We start from the raw sequence: 27,694 nt of genomic DNA, 5'->3' as shown, positions 1-27,694 counted from the left end.
GGCCGTGAAGGATACACCGGACCCATCCTTCAAATCTGGGGAAAAGAAGGACGCATTTGAAGGATGCATTTGAAGGAGTCTTTGAATTCGGACAGGCCTTGTCGCCACGCTATGACGTAATCAGCCTACAAATCCGTCCTTCGAAGGATGCAGACCCTGAATTCGGACACAGCTAATATCTAAAGGAAGAAGAACACCGGAGCTGAAAGTTTTGCTTCGAGATAGTTTGACGATTCTTAAACGGAGTAGAAAAGACAAGCTGAGGATAGACTCGGCTTTGGATGAACGGATATTTTTGTGCAGAATTAGCGATGCATGGATTTCATTGATACATAAAGGTAAGACGGCAATAAGATGTTTTTTAATGTAATGTGCGTTTTTTGGGCTACAGTTTGTACGTCTAAGTAATTCAGTAAAGTAAAAGCGGTAGCTAATCTACCACATCAATTATTTATTAAACATTAAGCCTAAAACGTATTTCAACAACAGACTGAATGTCCTCTTCTGTATGCAAAATTCTTGAATGTTTTTTGGTGTTAAATCCTAAAACATGAAGTGGCATTGTTGTCAGTTGCTATGGCAACGAATCTGCGTAACTTGACAAATACAGATCACTTTGCTGTGGATCATAGCACGAAATCAATACCTACATTTCTAAGTTTCACTGAGTTAACGCGGCTATGGATGACATGTAAAAGATTAGTCTTTTTGCCCTCCAGCATTATATGCTTGCGCGAAATTTCCGTACGTCCAATAACATGCATGGTGTCTAAGTCATAAGTCAGTACCTCAACAGCAGTGAACCTCACCGCACGTCACTGCAAGAGCTGTACCATGAACAAGACGCAAAAGTTAAACTATCTGCGAGCTGCTGGTACAACAAATGAGTTTTGTTGTGTGCCGCTGTGTCCAGTAATTAGCCGGTACCATCCAGTGCTATTCTCTGTGGTAAAACATAGGGTTTTGGCCAGGAGGTGTCAGCATTGCTCTGGGTTCAAACAGCAGCAGAGTAAGGAGTGGGGTCAGGCGGAACCTGTGAAAAAGAGCCGTCATCATCAGACCCTCAGGATATTGCTGTGAGCTGATAAGATAAGATAATATATTCCTTTATTAATCCCACAGTGGGGAAATTTACATTGTTACAGCAGTACAAAGGACAGAGCAGAACCAAGTACAAAACCAGACCCCAAAGGAAAAAGGCCTGAGAACCTTGACATTTGATACAAAAATGATCCAAAGACAGAATCAGGTGTATGAAGGTATATGAAAAATAACGACAAAGACTTAAAAAGTTATCATAAGAGGAAAAGTTGTACGACGTTTATAGATGAATTTTGCAAAGCTCACANTGCGTTACGATGTTCTTTTCTAATTTAATGTTATTTCCTCTGGGCATCTGGATTTCAGTGGCGTGCTGTCAGGGGGTGAGGCCCCTGACAGCACGCCAGGGGCCTCACCTGTCATCACCTGCCTCCATGATGACAGGTGAGGCATCATGGAGGCATCTGATTCCCAACTGATTCCCAACTGATTCCCGCTCTTTCAATTTTCACTGCCGAAACAACAACTCTAATGCCATGCTGGCCTATTTTATCTTTTCCAAAACCATTGTTTAATTTTTTTTTTTTTATTATTGTGTTGTTTGGAGCCACCTCTGACAGGTGACAGAGCCTCACCTGTCATCATGGAAAAATAATAATAAAACAATTTATATTGCTATTTTCACCCTGTGGTTTGTACTATAAAGTATCTATTTTTTTTTTACTTAGCTTAACCAATTCTGATGATTTTTTTCTTCAAAATCGCTGGATTTTCGCATTTTCCCATTCAAATGCGAGCTAGCATGGAGCTAGCCATACAGTAAATAAGTAAAGTACAGCGATATATTTGTTTTCTCCTCTCTCTTCCGACGTCAACATCAAAGACTACATTTCTACACTTAAACAGTTTTCTACAGTGGATTTTCAATTGAAGCAGGAGATAATATCTAAAGGAAGACCAACACCGGAGCTGAAAGTTTTGCTTTGAGACAGTTTGATGATTCTTAAACGGAGTAGAAAAACTGAGGATAGACTTGGCTTTGGATGAACAGATATTTTTGTGCAGAATTAGCGGTGCATGGATTTCATTGATACATAAAGGTAAGACAGCAATAAGATGTTTTTTTAATAAAATGTGCGTTTTTTGGGCTACAGTTTGTACGTCTAAATAATTCAGTAAAGTAAAAGCGGTAGCTAATCTACCACAGCAATTATTTATTAATTAAACATTAAGCCTAAAACGTATTTCAACAACAGACTGAATGTTCTCTTCTGTATGCAAAATTCATGAATGTTTTTTGGTGTTAAATCCTAAAACATGAAGTGGCATTGTTGTCAGTTGCTATGGCAACGAATCTGCGTAGCTTAACGAATGCAGATCACTTTGTTGTGGATCATAGCACGAAATTAATACCTACATTTCTAGGTTTCACTGAGTTAACGCGGCTATGGATGACATGTAAAAGATTAGTCTTCTTGCCCCCCAGCATCATATGCTTGCACGAAATTTCCGTACGTCCAATAACATGCATGGTGTCTAAGTCATAAGTCAGTGCCTCACCAGCAGTGAACCTCACCGCACGTCACTGCAAGAGCTGTACCATGAACAAGACGCAAAAGTTAAACTATCTGCGAGCTGCTGGAACAATAAATGAGTTTTGTTGTGTGCCGCTGTGCCCAGTAATTAGCCGGTACCATCCAGTGCTATTCTCTGTGGTAAAACATAGGGTTTTGGCCAGGAGGTGTCAACATTGCTCTGGGTTCAAACAGCAGCAGAGTAAGGAGTGGGGTCAGGCGGAACCTGTGAAAAAGAGTCGTCATCATCAGACCCTCAGGATATTGCTGTGAGCTGATAAGATAAGAAAAGATAAAATAAGATANCCAGTAATTAGCCGGTACCATCCAGTGCTATTCTCTGTGGTAAAACATAGGGTTTTGGCCAGGAGGTGTCAACATTGCTCTGGGTTCAAACAGCAGCAGAATAAGGAGTGGGGTCAGGCGGAACCTGTGAAAAAGAGTCGTCATCATCAGACCCTCAGGATATTGCTGTGAGCTGATAAGATAAGAAAAGATAAAATAAGATAATATACTCCTTTATTAATCCCACAGTGGGGAAATTTACATTGTTAGAGCAGTACAAGGGGCAGAGCAGAACCAAGTACAAAACCAGACCCCAAAGGAAAAAGACCTGAGAACCTTGACATTTGATACAAAAATGATCCAAAGACAGAATCAGGTGTATGAAGGTATATGAAAAATAACGACAAAGACTTAAAAAGTTATCATAAGTGGAAAAGTTGTACGACGTTTATAGATGAATTTTGCAAAGCTCACAAAGTTGAAGAAAAATAAAAACTCTATTACAGTTTGGTAAATTGTAACGTAATATGAATTATTTTTATAATAAATAATACTGTCCTTTTAGCCATTTAAGTATTCTGATGACTTGTGTAATCACAGCTAAGCCCACATTTATTCATACCTCTGGTTTCTGATGAGTTGGTATCTTAAGAAAAGATCAAACGATTTCAAAGATTAATTAAAAAAAGTATTTTTATTGAGATTTTAATATCATAGTGTAGATAATTCAATTTGGTATTGTGGAAACTATATAGTTTTCTCAATTATATATAAAAAAGTTATTATAAGTATTGCAGTAATCAAACTCTTCACATAATTCCTTATCAGCTTTTTGTATGTTTCTTCTGGTATTTTGACGATTTTTGTGCCGTAACCTTAATCTTTAGCTTTAAAATAGCCATACATTAGATATTAATGAACCCTTCTCTGTGTCTTAATTAAGGAATCTTAATATGGGTTTTTGTTTTCCGTATTACAGTAATGTATCTCCAGTCAGACAGTACAGTGCCTCCAGACTTTGGGTCTGTTCTTTCAGGGCTACAAGCTGTGAGCGAGTCAGTTTAGTTACAGTCAGTTGACATGACCTGATGGCTGATCTCCTCCATCTCCATCTACATTACAGGTCACTAAGGACAGGAGACTGGAGCGCGGTCAACAAGCAACATCAAGTTTCTGTGCTGTTAGAGATCCAAGTGCAGTAATTAGCAAGCAGAAGGAAACCTGCTGTGTTTTTTATAAGTTTCAATGAAAAAATACATTGAGTTCATCTGTAAAAAAATAAAAAGAAAGTGTTGATATTCAGCATTTAATTTCACTGACTTATAATCAAAGTACCAGATTGTTATGGTCTGATGATGACAGCAGTAGAGGAATTAAAAAAAAAGGTACAATTCAACGAACAAACGTCTTACAGGCATCTGGAGTTCTGATTTGCTTTGTTTCTAAAGGTGACCTATTGAGTTCCTTTGACATGTTAGGATAGGTGTATATAAAATAGGTGCATTTTTTTTGTGTGTGTGCACAAAATCATTCTTAGATAATGAGATTTCAGTCTGATCAGTTCTTCACATCCTTTCAGAATGAGCTGTTTTAGGCCCTCTTGTCATTTTAAATCCAAGAAAGTCACTGCTGACCACGCCTCCTTACTCGCATGTAGCAAATGACTAAACAGGCACGCAATTATACAACCCTACATCCATGAAAAGCAGAAGTGAAGCCTCCTGCACAACCAACAAGAATGCAGCAAGTTTTTTTCTGCCGCTTTAAGCAAAGGAAAATTCTTCATGGTTTTCAAAGTAAAAAAAACAACAAAAAAAAACAAGAAGAAATTGTTTTCAGACCAATTTCCTCGGACACCCCTAAATAAAATGCGGATGGATTCAGAAGTTGCCTAATGATAATGTCATTTTAAAATGGCCGTTCTGTGAAGGCCTCAGAGGTTCATTAGAAAACATTATTGGTTGATACGCGATCAAATGTCGAGAGAGACAGAATAGCATAACCTTAAAATAACAGAAGCAGACATAATTAAAGTTTCATTCAATTTTTTATAGCCTATCTGTTGCAGTCGAGCAATTCTGTTTCTTCTTCTTTTTCTTCTTCTTCTTCTTTGCTTCTTTCTCAAAGACATACTGAAGGGCCTTCAGGCACACAGAGATGATTACCCAGAGTGGAGAGGCAGGAAATGAGAGTGGCCCCATCAGGTCCTCTCAGGGAGCCTATTTATGTTGCTGTGAATCAGAAGACACCAGAAGGAACCCGCTGCAGTTCATAGCAGACGAGGCGCACAATATGTCAGCACATTTAACTTAGAGCATGTTTTTTTTTAAAGCTCCAACAGGCAGCATTGATTAGGGAATTAATGTAGCAGCTAATTATGATGGATATTTATTTGTTTCTTATATTTCAAGCTTATCTGACAAACAGTTTTTAATCAAATAATGTACACAAACGCGCAGAAAAGAAAATTCTGGACGCAAATCCTGTTTTACATGTTGAAGATGTTAAACGGGCGACCCCAAGTGGTGGAGTAAAAAGAAAAGAAAAGAAAAAAAAACATCAAATACATATGGTAGATTAAATAAGCTGTACACATTGCCTTTTATCCTAGACCCAATCATGTGAATGTTCTTCACTGTGAACATGAACTTATCTTTTCGTTCTGGGAAACATCTAAAAAAAAGGAATCTAAAAATAGGCCGAGGTTGGAGAGGAGAGGAGTCTGAGAATGATGAAATGAAGCTGAGCATCCATCTGTGCTCTCTGAAAGAAATGTCGGTGTGATTTTATTTTTAAATTTTTTTTTTATCTCTAGTCATGTGCACTTAGGCTCTGTTCACAGCTAACAAGTGGGCTCTTAGCACAAGACAACAAGCGTAGGCTGCAGGACAAGGCTGTTGTGTTTTTGTTTCTTCCATTAGGGTAACAGACTAGAAAACATTTCTGAGACTTTGAATGGACTCTCCCGCTTCGGAATGTGAAAAATATCAACTTCTTGATGTCATTTAAACTTTAAGTTTATGACTCATGCCAAAAGTCCAGCTTAATCAATATAGAAATAAAAAAATAACCTAATTAATTTGTCATCTTATGAAATATTAACGTAGGTGTGTTACTTTTGTATCTGTTTAATTTGAGAAGGAAAGGAAATAATTTTTAGTCCCATTGTACTGAAGAAATGACCTGTTAAAGATTTCTTGTTGGGTTGCATGGCACCACTCACTTTCACAGTCAAAGAACAACTGGCTAGCTGTTAGCAACTAAAAACACAGAAGCTACTGTGTATTTCAGAACTTCTTGGTGGCACCAGAAGGCTTTTTCACAGCTTTTTTTTATGAATGTTTGATAATCTGTTGTTCAAAATCTGAAATGCATAAACTGAACATGAATTATGTAATACTACTTTGAGCAGAGATTCTTGAAAATTCAGTTTGAGATTCTTGACACCTTCAGATTGTTTACATCACATGAGCTAAGTGCATCGCCACATCCCTGCTAAACAGGCTGATATTAATTACAGTAATACTTCCTGTGTCAGGCATATATTAACACAGAGTGGAGCCCCACTGAGTATCTCTGATTGAACGATACTATCATAGGAAGTAGACAGGAGTGTGCCATAGCGGTGAACAGGAGCCCCATGGGGGTTAGTGCTAAAGCTAAAGGTCTTTATTTAGACCCTCTCTGCACATCTTCCCCTCTTTTTACCATCAGCAGCAATTCAATCCACAGGGAGCTTCACCTTTAACTCTAGACAACCAATTGCCTGGACAGGGTATACCAGGCTTTTGCTGATTTAAAAGGTGCAGCGGTTTTTTTGTTTTAAATCATGTGAGCTAATGTATGAGTGCAGACCCCAGCTGGCATGACCAAGTATTCCCTGGGAATCACAGAAGCGACATTCCCAAGAGATCCGAGGTTTTAGCCCTGGTGTTGTGTAATGAAGTTACTTTTCTATCATCCATCCATCCATCCATCCATCCATCCGCAAGCTATTTGTCTCCCTTTGCCAGCGGGTTACATGGCAACAGTCTCCATATGGTAATTAATAGGTTCTACTTGCAGAACCCTTCAGTCTGATGTGGGTCTGGTGCATCAGTAACAACCTTCACTGTTTATTCGGTCCAATGGGACAGACTGAGAGAAGCTCATGTTTAGGCTTCAACAGACTCCAGTTTTACGCTTCAGATTCTATAACTTACTAAATCAAGTTATCAACAGAACCCTTGATTACATAACTTGGCTAGAAGGCGCAGGGATTTAACTCACTGGAAGGAATTAGTTTAATTAAAATCATAGTCTTTCCACTGTGGTAAGCTGCACCCATCCCGTCCAAACGGCATGTGACCGGGATTACAGCGAGGGGCTCAGTTTGTACTGACATGTCCTGAATCAGCCACGGCGTTCTGACATCTGATCACACAGTACGGCTCTCCGGTTTGATGTTACAGCTATCTGTAGACGGCTCATTCAGAGAGTTGGGTTTGAATCTGCGTTCTACCCATGTGTTTAAAAAAAGTTATGTTTTTATGCATTGAGTACTGTTCATCCCTAATTCCTCAATGCTGTTATTTTTATACACTGACCTGCAAAATTACTGTCATTTCTGTACTTTTTTGTTTTTGAAGAAAAAGAAATGCAGTGTATTTTCCTGAGATTGTATCTTCTACACTACCACATGAATGATATAGAATTGTGATGGAAAATGATGCATAATTTGCATAATGCTTCACTGCATAATTTAATAATTAATTTTATAGCAAAATCAAGTAACTATGTTAATTTCAGTAGTTAAAAAATGACTTAAAAATTTTTTACTTTGTAATTTAACAATTGGGACTCTGTCTCTTTAAGAAGCTCCTGCTCTTTTTGAAACACCGCCTACAGGAAGTCATCACTACATTGCTCCTCTATTGACCTTAGTTCCTACAACATAATTACACTTGCCAAAAGCTTTGCTTTGCATGCTGGTTACATGCAGAACCAACATGTAATTCCTATATGATAATATGAGTAATTATGTTATAAAATATTAAACGCAGATCAAGTTGTCATAATATGTCAAGCATATTCCTGTCCATTTCAATGAGACTTTTTTTCTCAATCTGTCCTGAATTGGTACATTGCTCCCAGATGAATCCATTAAATGTGTGAAGCAACGATCAACCAGTTTTCTGAAAGAGCTTAAAGATGCAGCTTATGAACCATCAACTGGTAAAATATATGGTGTCTGCAGACAGAGAACAAAGCAATGTTACATTTCTGACTATGGAAGGACAAAGATTTGAAATTGGTCAACAACAGTCAGAGAAAAGATGATGAACAGGAGTGAGGAGACATGGGGCAGAACAGGCTGAGGATATAAAGTGATAAGACAATAGTTTGTGGCCCACAACAGGATTACTGAGGGACTTCCTCTAACGCTACTCCTTGTTCCTGAACCTATTGTTGCATAGATCTTCTCATAGGTGCAGATGTGTGTGCATGAAGATATGTACCAAATTGGTGAAAGAAATCTGGTCCAATCAGCAGCGTCCTGAACTCAGGTGATACAAGGAATCCATCAGGTATCTGGCTGGTGAGGAAGGCAGAGGCAAAGCAGCATTTCAAAGGCAAACTGATCAAACTCATGGGAAAAGAACTGAGATTTATCAAGGACCACTGGTAAGCCTTTCACTGGACTCAGCTGAAAATATTAAAATTGTGAAAGAAATGCATGTCTAAAGTTACTGATGGAACTGATAATTAAGATAAATTATTCAATTTAAACTAAATGTCTCTAAAATGTGCTTAGAATTTTTGTGGTTGGTTTTCACCTCTTCATCGATGTAAATGAAAGGGTGAGTGAAATCCTGAAGTGTCAAGTGTTGAAAACCATGAAGTTATAAAACAATTGACATCCCCTAAAGACTTTTCCTCCACATTGGGATGGAAATGATAAAGTGATGTAAATCCTAAAACAATGCATGTCTAGTTTTTCTTAAGGAGATCACCTCATGTTCCCATTTCTACTCTAGTTTTGTTTTTTCTTGTCTTTTCCTTTTTTAAATGAAAGAGAAATTACAGTAAAATCATAAATGTTAATATTGCTCCGTCTCTTTCCACTGTTCTCTCAATCGTTTCACTTTACAACAGACTCCAGTTTTACTTTTAAAAACTTCCTCCATAGTTAATAACAGAATATTCCTGCACTGCTGTATTGAGATGACTAATCGTTCAACACAGTGAAACATGGAGTTAAGATTTAATTTTGAGGATTTTGAGAAAGAAACTGTTTAATTTGTAGGCAGGTATTCCACTGTGTTTTGCTGTTTGTACGAATTGTTTTGAGAAATGCACCAAAATCGACTGAGGAAAAACTGTGATGCAGCGGAGTGAACAGAAAACGCATCAATCCCTCGGCAAGAACTTCAAGTTGAAGGTTTTCTGAAACATTAAGACTTCCTGTTGCGTTAATCATCACTCATGTGTTCTTACATAAATCAGCTGCAATTCTTCTGACAGTTTTTTTTCTCCAGAAGGGCCAAAAGGCTCCTTGGCCCAATAGTTGTTCATTTGTTGCTGCGATTAATCAATGAGCCATCTTGAATGAATAGCAAACCAGCAAGGAACCACTGAGTTTCTAACTGCAAAATAAACCCCCCGCCCCAAAAAACAGTAGTCTTTTTGTTTCACAGAAATTGTTTTTTTTTTAATTGAATAATTTGAATTTCTTTCAATGAAAATCAAACGTCCAGTAGACATTTTGCTGGACAAAGGAAGACTTCTACAGAGGTCAAAGTTCTTTTTTCATTTTTTTTCTCTCATTCATCCATTTAAAAGAAGAAAAAAAAATCAAATGGTTTAATCATGAGCTTCTGTGCAGAAAATAGAGCTGAAATAAAAACGATTCAGACAAGAATATTGATTTTTAACTTACAGGTGAAATTTCATTTTAATACTCTGGTAAAAACAGATAAATATTTATTGCTGCTTTTTCTATCAAAAAAGAACCTTATATAAAAATAAGCAGGTTTAATCCTCCTGATAATGTTCATCGCAACATTATTTTGTTAAACCTTTAGATTTCATTAAAACCTTTATGTTTCCTTCCTCTTTAAGGGCTCCTAGGAACAATATTAAAGCTGAAACAATTTTTTGAAAACAAAACAAAAACAAATTGATCCAGTGAAGAAGTTGTTGACTCTTCACTTTTATTACCTCTACAATTTAGTAATTGGGTGCAGAAATATCATACTTTAGTGTACACAACCTTCCCAGAAGGTAATGAGCATAATAAATAAATAGTAAAGGTTGGAAAAAGAATGCTTGTCAAACAACAAAAAATATCTATGTACAGCAGGGAAAATAAGTGAACATTTTCAGGTTTTTCTTTGACTTTGCTGGCAGATGTTGGCAACAACCAGAATATCCACAGAAATCTAAATTTTAAAAAGTCAATAAATTATGTGTTACAAAGTGAAATGACACAGGGAACAAGAATTTAACACAGTACATGAAATTCATTAAAACCTCAGTAGAAAAGCTGTTAATAATAACTATGATCTAAGTTATGTGCTTTGCTCAGATTTGAGTTTTGACCCTTTCTTAACATAAACCATCTTTAAATTTTCAAATTTTTCCATAGACTTCCATAGATTGGTTGGTTGACTCGGACGTTCTAGCAGCATTATTGACAGGCACCGAGATCCCACTGGGCTGTGTGTTTGGTACCATCGCCTTGCTGAATTCATCTTTGGGTTTTTATCAAGAATATCTCAGCACATTTCTCCACAGTTGATGCTTCTTCTTCAGCAGTGGAGTCTTGCGCTGTGCGCAGTGGTGGTTGAGAGTATCATTTATGGATTTCATGAAACAAATGGAAATTGATCTGAAGCTCTCAGTGAATTGTCTGTGGCTCTTTGACAACTGTTTTCATAATTCTTTTCATTCCTCTGCCAACAATCTTGGAAGGTGCTTGGTCATGACCACTTTATGATGGAAACTGGATCTTTCCAATTCTACATGTTGACACCAATAATGTTCACTGGAACTATTGCCAATTTAGAAATGCAACCGTTTTCTCTTACTCATCAGGACATGTTAAGAAACCTTATCAGCCAACTATTTTAACTTTCTGTCCATTTTTGCTGTGTTTTCATTCATTCAGTACTCACAGTACTCAACATTCACTCATTCATACTCATGTCATCTCACTTTATTCCATATTATTACTTCATATATGGACATATTTGTTTTCATGATTTCCTACTTATGGATTGTATTGGTTGTTACCAACATCTAGTCTGAATCTCAAGTCAACATGTCGATTCTTATCCTGTGAAATGAATTCAATACTTATTTTGCCCAACTGTACATTTTTCTATTCTCTAACAAATTACTAAGAAATATTATCAGACATACTATTTAAATGACTATTAAGAAAATATTAGTCATTGTGACCAATGTAACAACCATTACATGGTTCTCCTTCTGTTTTCATATTTCACCACATTCCATTATCTCTCTTCTATAGATGTGTGTGAACATCAACAAAAATCAGTTCAGGTGAGATATTAGTATTATTATTAGTGATAAATTCTGATGTAACATCCAGTATGGGCTCTATTACACTTCCTATTGTCAGTGACAAAGAGAGACAATGTTGCTTTAAACTTGATTTTCTTTTTTCAATGATTTCTGTCAACAAGTGTCAGCCTAAATGGTTTTGGATGGTTGCTGTGGGAACAATCAGTTTTTAACTTAATTATAAGCAACACTTTGTTACTTTGGTATCAAATATATACAAAAACTAATAGTGATACAGGTACAGTTGAAACGAAAAAAAAAAAACATTTCCATTATATCCTTCAAAAACTTCTTTGGATTTATAAGTTTGTCGACAAAGAGGAAATCGTAACACATCTAATTAAATTGGCTGGAAAATGATGTGCTTCAGTGTTTATTGCTTCTATTTATGCCTCTACACTGACTCTGCTCTTTTTTCTTAGCTAAATATCTGTCTACAGTGTGATTTTAACCAATCAGATGAAGTTGGTCATTTGTTGCCTTTATGTTTACAATCCTTTTTTCTAGCTAACGTTCACATCTCTCATCTTCGTAACAGCCACTGTGTTTCCACCTTTTAACGAATCAAAACACATTAACTACCCATTAATATGTTTTGTTAATCACAACTGAATAATTTTTATCAACAGACATTTTCCATTTCCAGCTTAACTTCACCTTTGAATTTCCCATTTTCTTCATGATGAAACATCTACTCATGGAAACCGACTTCACACCATTTTTCATTTACTACAGTGAATATTGATTAAAGCAATGTCATCACACAATTGTTTCACATACAGATTAGATTAGATGTTTATCCCCTGATTTGGGTAATATGCATAGATTCATTTTAAACAGAAAAATTGCAATTGTTTTTACAAAGTGGGGTTGTGTGGATTAATTGCGGGCAGTAAATGTTTTACCTGAAAATATCAGGAGATGTTCGAACAGAAGATACAAGCTAACAACTTCTTAGTGCAGTGCCCATTTCACAGGAGTTATCCAACATCTAACGCAACATAAGCTTAAAATATTCTTTGTGTTTTGAGGGAATGCTACGTTTGATATTTTTTACATCAAGGCAAATTCACATGATGCATTACAATTGATTGTACTTTGTCTATTTTCTCAATCGTCTTCTGTGTTACGACTTGATAAAACCTGCACATTTTAAAGACGGCTGGAATTTTGTTTTTAAATTTGGTGTTACAATAAAATAAATATTGCTCAGAAATTCTAAATAAACATTTCCCTGATCAAATTTATGTAAACTTTTACTTCAGTTTTATTTGTTAAAAAAACTGGTTCTTTCGATTGAGGAGATTAAAGGATATTTGCCTGAGCTAAATGTTAGTTACCAGCTGAAGGATGTTTTTATCAGCACATGGTCTGCTCTCAAAATCAATTTTGCTCTACTACTTTTTTTACTTTCAAAAAAAGTAAAAAATAAAATAAAATCTCATGCTAAAGTTATAATTTCTCAAAATACGTTGTATATCATTTGGATTTTGAATTTGAATTATTTTAGATTGTTAGCTTGATGAGATCTGACTGACGTTCATACACTGAGATTCCTGCTAAGATACTGATGTCTTGTAACTGCTCTGCACAACCGCATTTAAACAAAAATGCAAACTATTGCTTAAGTTTCATATGGAATATATATGAGTTTATGGATACCAGCCAAAATAAATTGACATGGTTGGTTACATGCTATACAAAAGCATGGTTGTAGTTTAGGTTGTTGTTCTTTGTCAGATTACAAAGAACAGCTTTTCATGGTTGACCTTCATCAGGATAAACCTGGATTGTTGCAGCATGTCCTTAAAGCATGTGAAATGTTACTTTTCACCACTTTTGCGTTTGTGGTTTTTAAGTTAAAACCATGCCACGAACAACTCGTATGAACTCCTCATAAGTGCTGTAGTAATTCATAAAGTGTTTGTGCTGTTTCATTTCAGTTGATCGTTACATTCTTTGTCAAACTAAAAGCACATTTAATGTTTCCTGCTCTCCTGTAAAAATTAGATTTTTGTGCCAGAATATAAAACAAAGCTACGAAATGATGTTTTACTTTTGTGACTGAATTCTTAATGTCTTCCTTTATGCTTGTCGAGCAAATTACAGCATTGCTAGACGAGCTGAAGAGAAGATCCAGAACATTACAACGGGTGGCCAAGAACACGTTCTACTTTTAAAGGTGCTTTTGAATCTGGTACTGGACACAAAACGACTTATTTAGGAAATGTATTTACACCTAAGATTTATCATAAGGTCCTGCCAGAAAACGTAGCATTCTTAACTCAAAATGACCGTGTGAAAAAACATTCAAGTTTTGGTGAAGGAAGGAGGTCTATCTTTTCCTTAATTGTAGATGTTACTTGCCATCGCCATCTACACATTTGCATTTCCAAAAAATCCCTTTTTAAGGGTTTTGTATTCGTTTTCAATTCTCTTACAATTCTTAGCTCTACCTATGGCACTTTGCATTGTTCTGCATTTTTATTCCATGGATAAAGTTAAAGGAATCTGATGCTTGGTCATTGAGTTAGCGTCAAATTTCCGACTCTCTACGATATGATCTTTGATCCAACGACCTGGTGGCCTGTAAACGTTCAAACTCGTGTCGGCTGTTCCTGTCCGGACTCAGATTTGCCAATGCTCTGCTCCCGCCACCTAAGTCGTCCTCCTCCTCCTCACGGTTTAGGAAGGCCAGCTCGTTTTCATAGCAGAAGGTGTTGGAGCTGGGCATGAGGAACTTGTTCTCCACCATGTCCTTGGCACTGCAGCGAGGGGTGGACGGCACCTCGTACGTTTTGTGAAAGTGTGAATAATCCACCTTGTACAGGTTTTTTTCCTCAAACAGGACAGGTTCAAACCTGTGGCCCCAAAGAATCTCAGAGGCCAGGTAGGAGCTGCGAGCCTGCGTGGTCATGGCGGTTGCTTCGACCATTCCCTCTAGGATGACGATGATCTCAAAGTCTGCCGTCTCCAGGTCCTGCTTGCTGATTCCAAACAGAGGGCTCTCCTCGTCTATCTCATGGAGAATAGTGATGGGTGAAACCAAGAAGATCCTGTCCAAACCTTTGTCAAACCCTACATTAATGTCTATCTGGTCTAGCGGAATATACTCCCCCTCATCGGTTATCCGAGGTTTGATTAGCTGTGCTCTGACATGAGCTTCTACAATGTGACTCTTGCGAAGGTTTCCCACTCTCCACATAAGACACAGCTTTCCATCCCGCATGGCAATGACTGCGTTGTGGCTAAACAAGAGCGTCTGCGCTCGCTTCTTAGGCCTCGCCATTTTAGCCATGATGGCTCCTATCATGAAGCAGTCAATGATGCAGCCAACTATCGACTGGAAGACGACCATGAAGACAGCCACTGGGCACTCCTCGGTCACGCAGCGGTAGCCATACCCTATTGTTGACTGTGTTTCAATGGAGAACAAAAACGCAGCCACAAACCCGTTGACCTGCAGCACGCAGGGAGTGAAGTTGTCGTCTCCAGCTGGGTTGTCCAGATCCCCGTGCAGCAAAGCAATGACCCAAAAGGCCAACCCAAAGGCCAGCCAAGATATGACAAACACAAGAGTGAAGACTACCAGCATCCATCGCCAGCGGATGTCGACGCACGTGGTGAAGATGTCGGCCATGTAGCGCTGTGATTTGTCGTCCATGTTGGCAAACTGCACGTTGCACTGGCCATTCTTTTTCACGAAGCGGTTGCGGCACTTGCGGCGTGTGTGGATCTTGCCATTCCCAAAGCCGTTCATGCCATGCATGGTAGTGAGGCGGAGGCCTTCTTCCTCTGACGAAACAATGCTGTAGCGGTTGATTCTTCCCACACTCATACTCCTTGACGTCGTCTCCAGCTGCCGGGCTTTTGTCAGACGGGCAGGCCTGGAGTCCAAGTGCGTGATCAAGGCCCCTCGCAGCTTGATCACTGGCTATGCTGCATTTTGGTGAGTCATTTAGGGGGCAGAGTGGGAGCTCAGTGTATGAATCCAGTTCCTGTAGAGAGCGTCAAGAGAGAGTAGTGTGAGTAACATGATGGTCATGTCATGTAAAACGGCACACCTGTTGGCAAATAATAAACAGTACAAGTTTTTTTATCTCCTTAAATTACAGAGCCACATATTTGCAAATAAGAGTTTTTTTCTGCAGGGCTAGCATTGGCAACTGATTTGTCTGAGCCCGTGTCCTACATCTTAGGGTTTTTTTTGTTTTTTATGTATGTATGGAAACATGATAACTATTTTATAGATTTTCTTTGGCTGGTTAATCCAGAAGAAAACGGGAATGAAGCCCTAATGAGAAAAATTACACATCTAGCAGGAAGTGTTTGTGTGTAATTCCCAGTTCAGGGTCTTCAGTGTTAGAGCTCATCCAGTTACTGTGGTTACTATCCTCTTTTTCTCCTGCCCTCTTTAATCATCATGACATTAAATCCAATTAATGCTCCCAGAAGAGTCTTCCTGCCTTTTGATGTGAGCTAAACAAGAGCCGGGCTGGCCTCACACTGTCACCACTTATGTCAAATTACCTTTCCTGTGTTTTTCTTTAGAATTATTAAGAAAGTTAGAAGTGACAGCTAATCAAAGGGATAGTTTGGGATTTTATAAATCATGTTCTGTTTGAGGCTTATAATTGGTTAGTATCTCTTGGATCCAGATGAGTCGGAAGGTGGAGGCAAACGGGGGCTAAGAACAAAGCGGGCTTTTACCGTTTAAAGACAACTTCAATCTCAAAAATGTAAAAAGATTTAGGAAGAAACTATTTCATAAACCTTGAAAACTTAATCAAATGGTAATTTACACAGAAGCTAAAAATGATGTAAACTGGAACTAGAGGTGACGGTGCACCACAACGGATCTTCCCAAAGTATTTTCATCTAGTAGTGACCTACAGCTGTACCTAAGTAGCTTTTTCAAGAATCCATGCAGTACTTAAGTATTTATTTTTCTGAAGTTTTACTCCCTACAACTTAACATAAATAACTGTCCTCTCTACTGACTGCATTCTCAAAATTAGCTTACTTCGACGTTTATCGATGACGACAAAGTTATAAGAAAAGAGGGAAGATGAATTGACTTGTCAAACAGAAAATATTAACCGCAACATGGACGACGACAGTAAACTGGGAACCATTATACACAATGTTAAGAAAATAACTTTAAAATATGCTAGTTGTAAAAACTTGCGACAGACTGGCGACCTGTCCAGGGTGTACCCTGCCTCTCGCCCGGGACGTTAGCTAGAGATAGGCACCAGCACCCCTCTTGACCCCACTAAGGGACAACCATGGTTCAATTAGCGTGATATCTTAAGTATGATAGTTCTATTGAAACATATTACACTAAGTGGAATTAAAATAACTTAGCTTGTAGTTCTCTATAATTTAAAACACAGCTAGTCTCTCTGTGGACTGAGCAGGCATTCACAGGGGGTCATGGCTCTGTGTGTGAGTTTAACCCTTTGACCACTTTGATAAGATTCAACAGCTGGTGTAAAACAATCTGGTCCTGCCAACAGAGTAGAACTTCTTCTTGGGACAGGGTCATAAAAACATCTGTCTTCATTCAAAAGAAAATAACACTTCTTTGATCTTAAAAACAGGTTTTTACTGGAACATAGTCAACTAGATTTAAATTAACTTAGCTAAGGACACTCCCCTAAATTTGAATACAGCAGAGAAGGGAAACACGCCCTCCCTTTAAAAATATAGGACCCAGAACCTTAACTTCAGATCGCTCCGGGGTTACCCGTGATGCTGTCCCCAGGGAACGGTGCGTCGGTGAAATGTTCCCCGTAAGTTTGTCTTGGTGTGGGGATGTCTGTGGAGTGAGGTAAATATTTGAATTGGATGCTGGTCTGTGATTTTATTGAGTTTTGTCAGTTTAATTAGTTGTTTGTCTAATAAATGTTGTTGTTTGGACTTGGGAAAAACGTTTGTCTTTATGACTGATACAATGACGACATCAAGGAATCCAGGCAGAAGAGAGAATAAAACAAGCCAAAAGATTTTAATTCTTCTTCTTCTGATTAAAATTAACAACAATGACAAAACATTCAGATTACCAGGCATTGCCCATCTGTAGCTGTGTTTTCTGCAGACCAAAAAACCAATTCTTGTAAGAACTTCTTTTTTGGTTTTTTTTGTCAAATCAGAAAAAGAAACACTTTTAGGTAAACATACCTAAAAGAGAGGTTGTGAGCAAACGAGGACAACTTTTTCTTTTTAGATTTCTAAAGAATTATTTTGTATGTTTGAAGGTGAAAGTTATGTGTTTTTTTACATTTAACTTTTCTACTATAATTTAAAACTTGTACTTTATTTTACTTTCTCGTAAGGAAAGAATGGTAAGCATTTTTTCACACAAAGTAGGCTCACCTATTATTTAAGTTCTTTTACTGAAGTAAAGACTGTGAATACTTTTGCCATCTCTTCCTAAAGGAAAGGTAAGGCAGTGAAAACATAAAATAAAAGAGGATTTGCTGAACTGTCAGATTATATAAAACAATATTTTTTCTTTACACCAGAAAATCATCAGTGGTGCACAGCCTGCTTTATTTTATGTGCTATTTCTTCATAAATAACCAACCAGGCAAATGGGACAGGAGTTCAAATGTTCATAAAATATTGTTAGCATTATGTTTTTTATGATTGGATTGGATTTCAAGGTGGTAAGAGTAGAAGGTCAATTTAAGTTTGCTCTTTCTCAGACTAACCATTAGCAGTGGACAACAAGAGAGAGTTGTCCACTGCAGATAAACTAAAGAGAGTTTAATAGTGGTGGAAAGTTAATAGTTGGGCAGTAGGAAGCTAAACTATAGTCTCTTGTGGAAGTGCAGATATTTAATATCCATAAACATTTTCCCTTTGAGAGGTTTTGAATTGAAAAGTCAGCTGAAATGATTAGCTAGACAAGCCAGCTAATAGCTGTTAGCATGTTGCCACACCCTGGATTTCTTCACTGTTTCATAACGTCACTGTAATGTAACATTTGGCTCCAACAGGTGAGGGAACTATTGCTGACAATAACGTCACAGAACCTCAGATCAGAAAGTCAAAACCATCTATTTAAGCCACAATAATTCCCACAATAATTCAATACAAAATTCATGATGGCAGTTCGAGTGTAAGATTGTAATTGTTTTGCTGATTGAAGAGGCTCGACATACATAATGTATGCTGATCAAAAATAAGGACAGCGTGTCCTGGCTGTAGTTAAGGTCTTTCAGCAACATGCTGTGCAGTCATTACACATCTAACAGACAAGGTGTGTTAGATGTGTTAAAAACCTCCCCTGTTTGTTCTCCTGTGGCCTAAGTTTACCATCGTCCTCCGTTTACAATATTTATACAGTGGGACAACTGGGGGAGGGGGGGTACTGGAACTCCTGTGGGATGTGTGTGTCTGCCACTTATCCATTGGTCACACAATTCCAGAGATGCAGACCGAAGGACTCTATTTATTTGACCTCATTCTGTAAAATTTGCAGTGTTATTAATCATGCAGTGAGGATGCACTGAAATAGGGTCCCCTTCCCTCGGTGCTTCCTACAAGAGTAAGGCAGATTTCTCACCAGTATCCTGGCCTTTAGCATCTGTGATTAAACACATTGCAGAAATCCTGACCAGGAACAAGCCGGTTACAGAGTTAGAACCCAATCTAACAATGTTCAGTGCTTTGCAGACATGTACGCCTTGAACTTTTTCCACATTCTAACCACAAACGTTATTATTTGGGGAGGCTATGTGACAGAGGAATGCAAACTAATATACACATGCATTTTGCATAAGGGCCAAAAAAATGTATGCCAAACACATTTTTATTTGCAAAATTTTGAAAATAAGGTATTTTGGTAATTTCACCCTACAAATGTGAACTACCTATATATATATAGCAAAGTAACAAAGTATATATATATACACACACACACACACACACACACACACACACACACACAGTGTGTGAAATGTGTATATTAAACATGACTTTACAGAAGTTTGACTTTGTAATTTAACACCTTGAAATTGGGCCTCTGTTTCTTTAAAAGCTCCTGCTCTTTCTGAAGCTCTGCCTTCAGGAAATCATCACAACATGGCTCCTCTATTAACCCTTTAACGTTTTTACCAGCGGAAAACTGAGAAACAGCTCCTATGATGAAATATGATGGCTGCTAATTGCTTGTGGCTAGTCTGAGGAACTGAGTGGGGGGGTCGCTGGTAGAAGGTAGAAACTTGCAAACTGCATCCTTGAAAGCAGCATTAGGTGCAAAACATCCTAATGCTGCAGATGTGCAAAACATCCACCCAGATGTTTTGCACATCTGAATGGTTGCCATGGGTCGGGAGATTAAATGATTTCTCAAACATGCATGAAAGAATCAAAGCAACACTCCAGGTCTGTATTTGATGAGAGAATCACATTATAACATGATGTAAAGCTCAAAAAAGTTTACTTTACATAATACCATCCCTTTAAGGAAATGAATACTTTTGAAAGGCACTGCATGTCCCAAAGAGTCTGGACAAAAAATGAGCAGTGGGGATGATTTTGGTACATCTCTTATATCATTGCCTCTGTCAGGCACGAGATAACCTTATCAAAGCTCTGAGTGCTGAGCCCTGGGGTCAAGAAGTTTACCTCCTGGGAGGTGGATTGAAGTCCCCCTGGGCGCAGACAGCTCTCATTGTTTTGCATCATCCGCTCTGTGTGTCTGCCTGTCTGATTTGGACCCCAAAGACCCAACAGTTCACTCATGTGCGCTCCCAAATCCCGAGTGCCTTGCAGTCTGCCACACACACTACAGCTTTATGTGTGTGCTCCCTCACATGGAAGCTCTGCTGATCTGCGGCCGGATCTCCACGTTCCGTCCCTCGGGGTCAAACACACGCCCTCCACAGGGAAGCGTACTGTAGCCAGTGCTGCTATTTTTGCATTTTTGACGACGTAGCTCATCAAAGCAACAGCTGTCGGTGCTAAAAATAGGGTTCGTTTTGCTCAATTCATTACACCCTGAAACACACGTTGGACCTTTTTTTTTTCTCCTTATACAAATGTAACAGCTGGGAAGGTTTGTATTTTACAGACAACTTCAACAACTCTGTTATGTAACTGAAACTAATCAAGATCTCCAGCATTGTCGTGGCGTGTCGCACCAAAGCAGGCCCGACCTGAGCGGCTGGCCCAACCTGAGCGGCCCCGTATGGCACATAGCCTTACAGCCTCTACAGCCTCACAGTGTCGGGTCCAACTGGTTCGTTAAATGAAAGTAAAAACTTCTCCTGAGCCCTTGGAGTGATTGGATAAGAGCCTGAAAATCCTAAACTCTACCATGTAGACCACATTGTGCCTCAACAATCAGTGGCACTCCAGATAAAAATGTCCACAAAGCCCAAAGATTAGCTGTTTTTCTGTGAAACCAAAGTTAGCTTAACTTCAGTACTGCAGATGGCGGCTAAATAATCCTTAACTTTCTCACAGTTCCGGATGTTCTGAATTTTTTAATTGTTGCCCTGACTGTAAATATGAGGAGACAAGTAGATTTTTTTCTTGTGACCTTTTCCTGACTAGTGAAGATCAACAAGGATCCAGCTTGCATGAATGCTATAAGTTGTTGTCTTTCCCATTTTGAGTAGTGGCTAAGAGATAACATTGCTAATGTAAAGTTTCTAGTCACTCAGATCTACTTCAAATGGCAAAGTACCAAGGCAGCTGGACTTCTCTAGTTTATTGAAACAGGAGACGACCACATCCTACGACACCAAGCCATTTAGGACCGTTTTCAGATGACTGAAAATGTACCAAAATGCTTCAGCTGCACAGAATTGAATTAATGAGATAATGTGGCGCTGAAATAAGACAGTTTTTGTATCTTTTTGAACCAATAGCAGTTTTCAACTCATAAGGAGATCAGAAACAAGACCTGAGAAATATGAACACCAAATTAGGATAAATCCTAAGTGAATTTACTGCAATAAATAAGTAACTGAAATAATAAACCAGTTATCAGTCATCTTAATAATAAAGCATTTTGGTGCAACAAAAGGTAAAAAAAAAACCTTTTTGAGCTCAATGACTTGATTCAGTTTAAATTAAATAAACTCACAGCCTCACGGTGTGTGTTCAAAACATTGCAATGCAAACAACAGAAATAAACAATTAAAAAGAAATAAACTAATGATAAACTGACATTTCATGTATATGAAGTGCAGAGTTGAACTGATCAGACCTGGTGCTGCTGCTGCTTGTTTCTGAGGTCTGACCTGCAGATTTGACCCCAAAAAACAAAAAAAAAAAAAAAAAAAAAAAAAAAAGCGGTGCGTTCATAGATAGATCCTTGCATTAACAAACAAACAAACAAAAAGAAAAATAAATCTACATCCATGTACGGGCCCGCAATAAATAACTACTAAAAAAAAATAAATAAAAATGAAAAAAGTGCATGTTGGTTCTGTTATAGATGATATAATTTTAATGAATTTTCTGTAAATAAATAAAATAAACACTTTTTTCACTCGTCTGGACCAATCAGTGGGACATTTCAAATTCCAAAGTATTCACACCCCTTGAACTTTTCCATCCATATTTTGTCACATTACAATTGCAAACAAATATATTTCATCGGACGTTAATGTGAAAGACCAACACAAAGTGGTGTACAACTATGAAAGAGAAAGAATACATGATTCAAAACATTTGACTGAAAAGTGCGGTGTGCAAATGCATTCAGCCGCCTTTCCTCTGAGTGCAACAAGTTGCCTCCTGAAGTTGCCTGATGGCTGCAGGTAGAGTCCATCTGTGTAATCTAATCTCAGCAGTCCATACACACGCCAGAGAGAACAATCTTAAATTTCTTCCAGAACTTTTTTTCTGATACTATTTTTCATGGGATTTAAAAGAAGAGGCCGACAGAATGCTGATAAATAACTTGATGCAATAGAAAAAAGTGGGAGGGAATGGAGAGAACAACCAAGTCTACTGGGAGAGAGGAGTCCATCTCAAGTAAGAAGCAAAGGAAACTGAGCTGCTGAGGATCCGCCTCAACCCCCCTCATCCCCCAGAGACCTTTGTGAAGGAAGCTCAGAGGCTCAGGTGTCACTTTATTTTCCTATAGCTTACCATGTGGAACTCAGCCGGTCTCAAGTGACCTAAAAGCACTTCCTCATAATAGGTAACATAGCATCTTAAGACTGTAGAGATCCCGTCTGAATGCGTTAGATTTAATGAAATAATCAGGGTTACTAATTCTATAACTGCAGCTCACAAACATGATGAAACCCAACAGATTTTGGATGGCGACTGACCCTGCAGGCTCCCGTATCTAGGCCACTTCCTGTGCATTATTCAGGCTGCTCTTCAAAAAAAAAAGAAAAAGAAAAAGAAAAAAACATGCTAACTTACAGAAAACCAACAAAACTCCACAGAACTGATCCCCCCCGCTTCACTGTTATAATAAACGACTCGACCCGGCGCAGGCCCGACGTTTGCACCTGCAGCCGCTCCACCGCACACACACCTGCCGGTTCCCTCATCACAGCTTCTTCCCTGTGCCGTGTTGCGCTGTAGTGGTGCAGCTTGTTTTATTATTTGTACAACTTCACAAAGCCCGATTCACCCACATCACACCTTCGCTCTGTAATTTTCTAATTTTAAACAACACTGGTTAGTTAGAGCACACACACACAAAGCTCCAGCCTGTTACTTAACACACCACAGCCACGACGAGTCTGTAAATAAAAAAATAAATAAAAACGATTTGAAGCTTTTTCTCCTTTTGGAAAATGACATATTCATGCTCGCATTTTGTCCTGGTGAGTAGGTGAATGAAATCAAAATAGTCTTAAGAAGACATGACCTGCAGATCTGCATTACATAACCTCCATCCTGCCTTTTTGTTTTTGTTTTTTGTACCTGCACGTCACTGATTGTTTTAAGTGAAAGCAGCACCTGAAGCAACACGTTCATCCATTAACACGTCTGCTTTCTATTCTCAGGCTCTTGCAGTTAATTTTTCAACTGCAAGTTATTTTATTTTCTTAAATATGAAAATGGATTTGATTACATAGGGTTTCTGTTTTAGAATAATAATTTTGTGATTCAATTTTTTTTAATATTTCAAACCTAAAAAGATTACATTAACCAATCTAAATCGTTGTTTTCTTCATTTTTTATAGTTTAAAAATTGCAATTTCGACATTTTGACAATGTGTTCAAATTGAAAAGAGAGGAACTCAGAGTATGTATTTGCATAAAGATAATAAATAAAATGTCATATTAAAATGCAGAAATGAGACCTATGCAATTGTTTAGGTTGCAAACTAATCTGATTTCTGAAGTTTTTCCTGCCACTTTAATTTTTTATTTATTTATTTATTTAAGTTTTCATCCCCCTGACAAACTAAATTGCTGAAATAAATGGATCTGGTTTGGTTTGCTGTCTTGATTTCAACTGGTAATTCTGACCCGTTTGGGAACAGATCTTTTTAAAAACATCCAGTAAGATTTTAGTATTTACTGTGAAACTACTGAGGATGCGTTCCACTAGGATGCACCTCCACTGCTCCAAACAGTGACAGACGTCAACGTGACAGATGGGCTGAAAGTTTGCGGTAAACTTCCTCATCTTACCTCTATCCCCACCTGTCTGAAACGGGGCTCCAGAATTGTGGGGCGCTGCGTCCTCTCCAAGTGCTCCCATTAACCAAACTGAGGCATTCTGCGCGTCTGCAGCCACAGCTTCTCCTCCTTCGTCTACTCAAAAACCGTAGAGGGCTGCTCCGTCATCCTCTGCACCTTTGGGTCTCATCATCCTTTTCCAGTGCAGACGAAATGTAGTTGCCACACTTGAACCTCTGGGCCACTCGCTCTCTGCCTGGACCTGCAAAGTGGGGTGCAAAGCTTTTTAAAACAGAGCTATCCAAAAGACAATTCGGGTTTTTGCATCTCCATCCTTGAGGCTGTCGTTTCAGCAGGTCCTTCTTACTTTTAATCCTTTACTCTGTCCTTTTTTTTTTTAATCCTAAAAACCAGTAAATGTCCCCCAACTGTTCTCTCTATCACTCTTTAGCAATCTGATCTAGCTGGACGGCTGTTCCCTCTCTCCTCTCTCTCTCTCTCTTCCTGCTTCATGTGGCATCACAGCCGCCCTCCTCTTTCTCTCCCTCCCTCTCCCTCTATCTTCCACTCGGTGTCTCTCCCTCCCTCCCTTCCTCCCTCCCTCCCACATCATGGCACTACCAGTTGACAGCAACTTGATGCACAGACTCATCATTCAGAAAACACCAGCAGACCATCAGAGCACCATCCGCGTTTTGTGAAAAGTAGGTGAAGCATCCTCGTGAAGAATAGGAGCTTTATGTTGATGTTGCACACAAAAAAAGGACGGCTGAGTCACTGCACATCTCATCTAGTGCATGTCTGTAGAGCCCTGCAAAAGTGGGCTGTGTATCTATGCTCTTGTACTGCTGAACAGTCAAGTGCAACAGTTGTTTCCAGAAGTCACTTAATTGATCAGTTGTTAGAATAATTATTAGTACAATTGTACAGAGCTTTCAACATTTTTACAACATTTACTAATTAAAGGACATTAGGACGAAACAACTGGACAGGATTTTACTCATGGACTTGCTGTTGGACACTAAAGTGTCCATAATTGTCCACAAAAGCAATAGTTTTTACAAGCCATTCCACTGTTGAGGTGATGCGTCAGAAAAAAGATTTCTGTGCCTTAAAGAAACTGTGATCCATATGAAATATCTGTTTATTGCAGGTTTTGTGCTCTTTAGAATCGTCTAATGCCAAAAAAAGGGCTTCACTATGCTAACTTTGTGTTTTCACACAGAACAAATGTGCTGTATGTAATTTTTTCAGTGCATAATGACCCACAATAAGTGTAAGGTTATTAAATTTGGTGATAGGGCAAACAAAATTACTCTTTTTTTTTTATTGTGTGTGGCTAGCAGCTAGCTGTTAGCCACTAAAGGTATTCTCGCTGCCATTACGAATATTTACATTGCTTGTCACTCTGTCGCCATTGTTTTTTTGTTTGTTTGTTTGTTTTCCATCAAGTTTTCATTTAAAATGGTGCTAGACAAACCATGTAAAACCTGGCGCTGGCTTCTTCTTCTGTGCTTTTGTTACCAAACAGCGTCGGCCCAGACAGTCTTTAGAAACCGACTCCGTCAACGCAGCAGGGTAGTTCAAGGACTACTTTCTTTGTTACGTAAAAATAAGACTCCTAATTACAAAAGTTGAGTGTCAAGCTTAAAGCACTCCCCTTTATATTGGGCACTAATTTGCCCCATTTCACCAGAATGTCATGGTGAGGAGCCTAATAGTGCTTCCAAAATGTCAAATTAGAAATTTTGTGGCATTTTCATCTCAATAATTTACACACACACAAAAACCTTGTGTAGCAGTTTAAGATTTGCCAGATTTTGTGTTCCACTGTTTCTTCACTTTTCTACTCTAGTGAATTGTTCGGGTTATGCAGTCATTGCTGCATAAGATTGGTATGTGGAAGTCAGCAGTAGGAACCCCCCCATCCACCTCGCCCCTCCCCAACCAGCTAGATTCCCAATGAAAATAAAATTCTAAGTTAGGAAGTTGAAAGTTTGTTTCTGACAACAACCTTAAAATCTGACATGGCGGTCTTCCCCAAAACAAGTGGTGATAGTAACGCATTATTTTGATTTTTATCACTTAATATGTCTTTAAATAATCTGACATGGACACTGACATCAGTCATACAGTAAAAATAACACTGCATATATGACTTATATATAAGCATTAAAATAATGTTATTTTACTACCAATAGAAGTTAAAGTTTTAACTGTAAAAAAAAAAAAAGCCTGGGAAATTCCACAGGCTAGAAACATCTTCGAGTTGTTTGTACTGTTAACCCTTTTATTTATTTATTTTTTTTAACAAATAGCTCTTTATATATTCACTTAGAACATGTATTGTTTACCATGGATTTAATGAATTGAACTGAACTGAAATGCTGAAAATAATCTGTAAGAATGTTTCCACACAAGACAATGTTCAAAGAACATATTTGTGCTGACAGGCTGTTATGACACTTTTAGCCAAAGGTTGGTGAATTCAGTTCTACTTCCATTTTACACACTAGATAACCAAAGCTCTAGAGACATTCAGCAACTTCTGCAGCCGTCAAGGTGTTTATGGGTGGTGGCCGCATCATGGTTTTGAAAATGCTTTTCTTCAGCATGGACGGTAAAGCTTGTCAGAAGATAAATGAAGCTGAAGAGAAGACGAACCTAAAGGAAAACCTGGTATGAGCTGCAATGACAATGAGCCTAAATACCCAACCAGAGTTACCGTATGGTGGAACAGTCCAGTTAAAGTCTACTGAGAAGAAAAGGCTTGAAAACTCTTGAGAAAAAATGTCAGTATCCAGTCGGTGGAGACATTCTCCCAACAGGCTTGCAGCTATAACAGCAGCCAAATATATTAAACTGAATCAGAGGATATAAATACAACAGTATGCCTCAAAACAACGTGAAATGTACTTTTCATGTCATTTGAAAGTAATTTAAATAGTGCAGTGTTGTTATTTATAAGGTGATTTTTTATTTTTACTCTTTGGATTCAGTGTGTGTGTGGGTCTCGTAAAACACTCTTATCGAAAAATTTGTATCTACTGAGTTGTGTGACTAAACCTGAGTTGTACAGTTTGTCCTACATCCACTTATCCTGTCATTAACCCTGATGCAAAGTTAATGAAGGTTAGTTAGTCTGTCACATCAGTGTGAAAAAAATGGCCTTGTCTTTGTGGTGGAAGGTGAGATGTTCGGCTGCACAGCCGCTGCGTGACCGGGTCAACCCTTCACGTGTCTGTTTGACCTGTGTTAGCTCGTTACGCTAATGGCTAGTGGCTAATGGCTGCCGCTGCGTCTTATTGCAGATTTGTCAACAACATCTAATCTACCAAATTTGACCTGGTGATGTGTCTGTGTGTTCATGTGTATCTGATAGTTCCCTCCATGCTGGGACCCCCCGTGTTTTGATGAATTAGAGTTATTAACGCGTTGCCAATCGAGCATTAGCTCGCTTTTATGACAGGGTTTCAGTGCCATTGTGGATGGTAGAAAAGGAGCACATTCTTTCCAAAAAACTCTGACATTTTGAGATTAATTTCTGGATTCTTTTTAGTAAAAAATAAAATAAAATAAAAAGAAGAAAAAAGAGAAAAATTTGGAGCTCCAAA

General features: G+C 38.4%; 1 protein-coding gene across 2 annotated transcripts; it reads right to left on the bottom strand.

The window, feature by feature from the left end:
• Positions 1–9,583: 9,583 nt before the first annotated feature.
• On the bottom strand, positions 9,584–24,592 carry LOC103143274 (ATP-sensitive inward rectifier potassium channel 12). 2 transcript variants are annotated; one of them, XM_016675270.1, is made up of 2 exons: positions 24,093–24,592; positions 9,584–15,466 (listed from the first exon to the last, which is right to left on the bottom strand). In XM_016675270.1, exon 2 carries the CDS (start codon positions 15,304–15,306, stop codon positions 14,005–14,007), a length of 1,302 nt encoding a protein of 433 aa, XP_016530756.1. In that variant the 5' UTR covers positions 15,307–15,466; positions 24,093–24,592; the 3' UTR covers positions 9,584–14,004. The 2 variants fall into 2 exon arrangements, with proteins under 2 accessions (XP_016530756.1, XP_016530765.1); XM_016675279.1 differs by having other exon boundaries at positions 24,105–24,592.
• Between the last annotated feature and the right edge of the window lie 3,102 nt (positions 24,593–27,694).

The sequence above is a fragment of the Poecilia formosa genome, unplaced genomic scaffold (genome assembly GCF_000485575.1).
Source record: "Poecilia formosa unplaced genomic scaffold, Poecilia_formosa-5.1.2 Scaffold4, whole genome shotgun sequence".
Classification (NCBI taxonomy): domain Eukaryota; kingdom Metazoa; phylum Chordata; class Actinopteri; order Cyprinodontiformes; family Poeciliidae; genus Poecilia; species Poecilia formosa.
The sequence above is the reverse complement of the archived record's forward strand: the minus strand, read 5'-3'. Positions and strand labels throughout refer to the sequence as shown.